This window comes from Palaemon carinicauda, chromosome 21, assembly GCF_036898095.1.
Source record: "Palaemon carinicauda isolate YSFRI2023 chromosome 21, ASM3689809v2, whole genome shotgun sequence".
NCBI classification, from domain to species: Eukaryota; Metazoa; Arthropoda; class Malacostraca; order Decapoda; family Palaemonidae; genus Palaemon; species Palaemon carinicauda.
In genome coordinates, this window is record NC_090745.1 from 98,227,575 (window position 1) to 98,232,559 (window position 4,985).

The 4,985-nt window shown below is 33.1% G+C and overlaps 1 protein-coding gene across 1 annotated transcript in view; it reads right to left on the bottom strand.

The window, feature by feature from the left end:
• Positions 1–4,985, bottom strand: part of LOC137615339 (uncharacterized) — a 244,782-nt gene that overhangs the window by 163,620 nt on the left and 76,177 nt on the right. Inside the window, exon 2 of the mRNA XM_068345140.1 lies at positions 1,797–1,813. Within this exon, the coding sequence (XP_068201241.1) occupies positions 1,797–1,813 (17 nt within the window). The remainder of the gene's footprint in view (positions 1–1,796; positions 1,814–4,985) is intronic.

The window sequence follows — 4,985 nt, forward strand, 5'->3', positions numbered from 1 at the left end:
TCTAAGGTCACTGACACCGACAGACCCATAGAAATTGATTGATTGATTGATTTGGAGTTTTCTGGCATCCTGACACCTAAGGTCATAGGGAGAAAATATTTTAATGACAGCTATTTCTGTTCAGCCAATGATTCGAACTTATGGCCAACCGAAATAAGTGTGAAAATTAAAGTCTGATGTTTAATATTCTTTCTAACGGTCATGGGTTCGAATCATTGGCCGGGCAGAAGTATCTATCATTAAAGGAATTTCCCTATGGGTCTAAGATCCCATTGCATAGCGAATTCGATATTAGAGTTTTTGTGACATTTGAAAAAGGAAAATCACGAGTGTAGTGATGTAATCATATATATATATATATATATATATATATATATATATATATATATATATATATATATACATATATACATTATATATATATGTGTGTGTGTGTGTGTGGGAGTGTGCGCATGTATATACATATACATCATATATATATATATATATATATATATATATATATATATATATATATATATATATATATATATATATATATATATATATATATATAAATATATTTATATGTATATATATATATATATATATATATATATATATATATATATATATATATATATATATATATATATAAAATGGGTGTGTGTACGCTAGGCGACTTCAAATAAACACAGTTTTCGATATCTTGTATCAATTCTAAACGAGCCTTGCACCAAGAGGCCAACATTTTATCAATATGTGCATTAACACTAAGAGCACTCGTGTTCTTCAACATGAGGTCTGTGAAGCACGAACGTGTGCGTCTTCTACTTTTCTACCAATGCACATAAACCATTCGCCTAGATAATAATGAAGCATTGTGCGATTTGCAACGCTCAATGTTAGGTTAGGCTTAGACCCTAGATCAGATTAGGGAAGGCTAGGGACGGCTATGCTACGATGTGGCAATGTTGAAATACGTCTATGGGGTACTACAGTCAATTTCTTTTAGCGATGCAGATTTGCACCGACTCGCAGCGGTGCCCTTTTAGCTCGGAAAAGGTTCCTGATCGCTGATTGGTTAGAATTATCTCGTCCAACCAATCAGCGATCAGGAAACTTTTCCGAGCTAAAAGGGGACCGCCGCGAGTCGGTGCAAATATGCATCGCTAAAAGAAATGGACTATAGTTTGCAGTTTTACCATCCCATAAAGCAAATAATACGCCACATTAGGGCGTATTACGTGGACCCATCACAGTCCACTAAATATCAATATGTATTTCGGTTTCAGAAATAATACGCAAAGGTTAGACATCACTTATGTCATGGGATATGATGGATGTTCACAATACAGGGAACCGTGACGGCGAAAAATTAAAAACAAACAAACAACGAATGTTAATAAAAATTTTGAATCATGAAATGTATAAATAAGCAATGAAAAACAGAAAGACCATACCTTGCCGAATAATGTTCTTATAGCATGAAGACTTATGGAGGTCCCAAGTTTGGAATGTAATGAGCTTAATGAGCCAGAACTTACGCAAAATAGAGATAATAATTAGATCTGAATAGCAAGTTACTTAAAATTCAATAAATACAAATTTATAAAATATCTTTGTCTACTAAAGATAATCATGTATGCACTAATCTATCCACATTATTTTAAGGTCTGAATTGTTCATGTTAAATTCAAATGAGTAAAAAATCCGAAGTATGAAAGGTGATTTTTTAATTCAATAAAGAAAAATTTTACTGAAGGAAACATAAGAAGAAATTATGTCGTGGCTCATTAACTCAATTTTGTACTCACTTTGATGCTGAAGAGATCTGTAAGAAACGAAAATTTCAAATAATGATAATCATAATAGCAATAACAGAAAAAAACTTTAATAATGTTAAAAATAATAATAATAATAATAATAATAATAATAATAATAATAATAATAATAATAACAATAATAATAATGATAATAATAAATTAACTGCAACAATAATACTTGCTAGAAACAGGATTTTATTTGTGCATAATAATTATAAGCAAGAACCTTCATCATTTTAAACAATGAAAAGGAAAACAAACCTCTTCGATATCTCCTCCAAAATTTTATCGATTTTTACCCAAAATATACATAATTACCAAATTCATAACAATAATATTACTTTGTTATCAAAATTTAATAATACCAACCGATCAGGAACTTCACAATCTACTGTATTTCTCTTAATACAAGTTAAGTCCATCAAAGACGATCACGACATTCCATATTCCCAGGACAATATAATCTGTACAAACTTGCCAAAAGTTAAGACAAATACATTCGCTTCCACTTTCTCAACCTAATACACTTATTTTCAACAATACTTAAGATTCAGTTATTATTCTTCTATATATTTCTACATTAATTATCTTTAAATTCAGGGGGGGGAATCTTAGATTCATTATTGACAAGATCTACCACATAAGAAATTAGCATTTTGACTAAAATCTAGATCCTTTACAATGGAACTCAAATATACTGGACAATAAATTGCAAAAAACAGGTAAATAAATGCGTGAGGAAATGCCGAACTTGGAAAATAAGCTTAAAACATCAGATATATTATCACAACCATCCAAAAATTTAGAAACGCAAATACAGGGAGATACCAATGGACAGAACGTAAACACTAACGAACAACGATCAACATCAGGAATTGTTTGTTACATTTCATTCAATGAGAACTCCGTAACTCGTTATGGTTCACTATACCCTTAGCTTAAATAAAACACATATCAAGCTTATCATGAAGGTTTTCTATTCGTATACAAATTAATGCAGGGATAATTGTAAACAGAAAGATTTCAAACCCAACATATCCATAATTTTTTTGCAAAAAAAAAAAAAAAAAAAAAAAAAAAGGAGTATTTATTCATAATAAACAACTTAACTTGTAAAACTCAACATATGCAAATGCAATTTATTCTTGACAACCATGCCTAAACCAAGCTTGGGAAATCCGGGTTGCCATGAATGATAAGCTTTGACACATTTTTTATGTTATATCTAAATTACATTTATCGGCAAAAGAGGATTTTACCGCTCAATATTTTTTCTTTCTAAATACTAAGAAACTTATATCTTAACGCATCTTAATGTGAGTGGGAAATGTTTTGAATATATTGACAAAAATCTTTACAACATAATATAGACCCAAATATATGATCGTCTTGAATACAGAAATAATTGAGGGAAACTTACTTTCATTCATCTTATCACTCGTTATCAAGAGGTTGAGGTCGAGTTTTCATATACAATGTAATGCTACTTTTCATTATATGTTTACGATACTGATTTACTCGTGAATAAAGTGGTATATTCTTCTTAGCACAATTCCTTGGTATTTGTCAGGACCATGATATAACACGGATAGATTATAAGCACTGTCTAAGAGGTGCTGTGCTCATTTGTTTATAGAGGCAGCTATTCAAGAATGGTGCAAAGCTCACTCATTCAAATAAAACCATTGGATGATCAATGACCAAATGATTACACGCGAAACTGAAATGGAAGTTGCTGAAGCCGTATTCTAATTCCGTCTTGTTACGCCCATAGCAATGTTACGCAGACAGACAGACAGACAAAGATTTTGTTTTGGAGCGTAGCAGTATTTACAGTGACAGTGGACATATCAAGTATATTAAGTGGCCATCATTGGATTTATTTTATCATATTTACCTACGACTTTGGGCCATATGGCCTGTCACTGGGCAGGGAGGGCCTTTGTGACCGATGTACAACTTGAAGTAACCTAAAGTATGAAGCGAAATAGAAGGAGATTGAACAGGAAAACGGAAGGAAGGAAGCGAGAGCAAAGAAAAAGAAGAAGGCTAGAATGTGGGGTCCAGCTACTGTAAAGATCCTTTAAATATCATCACTCGCGCGAGATTTGAATAACTAAGACAAGTTATTCCCGGCTACAATGAAAAAATGGCAGATTCTTGGGAACCAACCCAGTTGATCAATTCTAATACCAGAACGTTGTTTTACCAGCAGTGTGACTTAAGATAAAAAATAAATAAAAATTTGATTTATGAATTTGGGGCAAGTGGTTCAGCGCAAGTACAACTAGGGCCAGAGGATAACGTTGCAGTTGCAATATGACATAAAAACTGAGAAGTTGGACAGCACAATGGAATAAAGGAATCTGGAACGGTGGTATAACATAAGGCTAAAAAAGTGAGTGTACCTAGGACAAGAATACCCACTGCAAGGAAACTTGAGAAAGCCTACAGCGCACCGTGAAAGTTGCAGTGATTGTAATTTTACAGGAGGACCTCTTCACGTCTACCTCGATGCACGCTGCAGGGGATATCAATGGATCTATCTCTTCTGGGTATTACTTCTCATCTTCCAAGTTCACCAACTGAACAAATGCTTCTATTTTAAGCTAAACTAAGCCCTAGGTCCCTCTCACCTCCAATTTGGATAATACTCACTGAAGTAATTAACAAGGTCTTATAATTAGGATGTACTATGTAGGTGGGGACGTTGTCCAATCCCTTGGGGATAGTACTTACATTCAAAAGAATAACCACACAAGAGATGAGAGACATGGAGGCCTGAGGTTAAATTAGATCAGACCGTCTAATACGCCATATAATAAAGTAATAAGCAAAAATGGTAATAAATATACGGAGAGAGAAAGAGGGATAAGAAAAATGGGATGAACAAACAGAGAGAGATAAGGAAAAATACGGCAACTCGGCTATCCACAACTCAGACCCCTGCCAACTCCAAAGAAATTAATTATTCAAATGATCCTGTTACTCTATATTCTTGTTGAGGGGAAGGTTTATTGATGCTAATTGTTTTTAGTAGGTAAGCACGTTACTTACCATCCCCTAGAATTAAATTCAAATGTTTTCAGCAATCAGCTATAAAATGGAATGATTGATAACATTCGTAGTCAGCTCAAAAAAGAACAAACGACAGTTTATATCCTGATTATCGTGGTACTA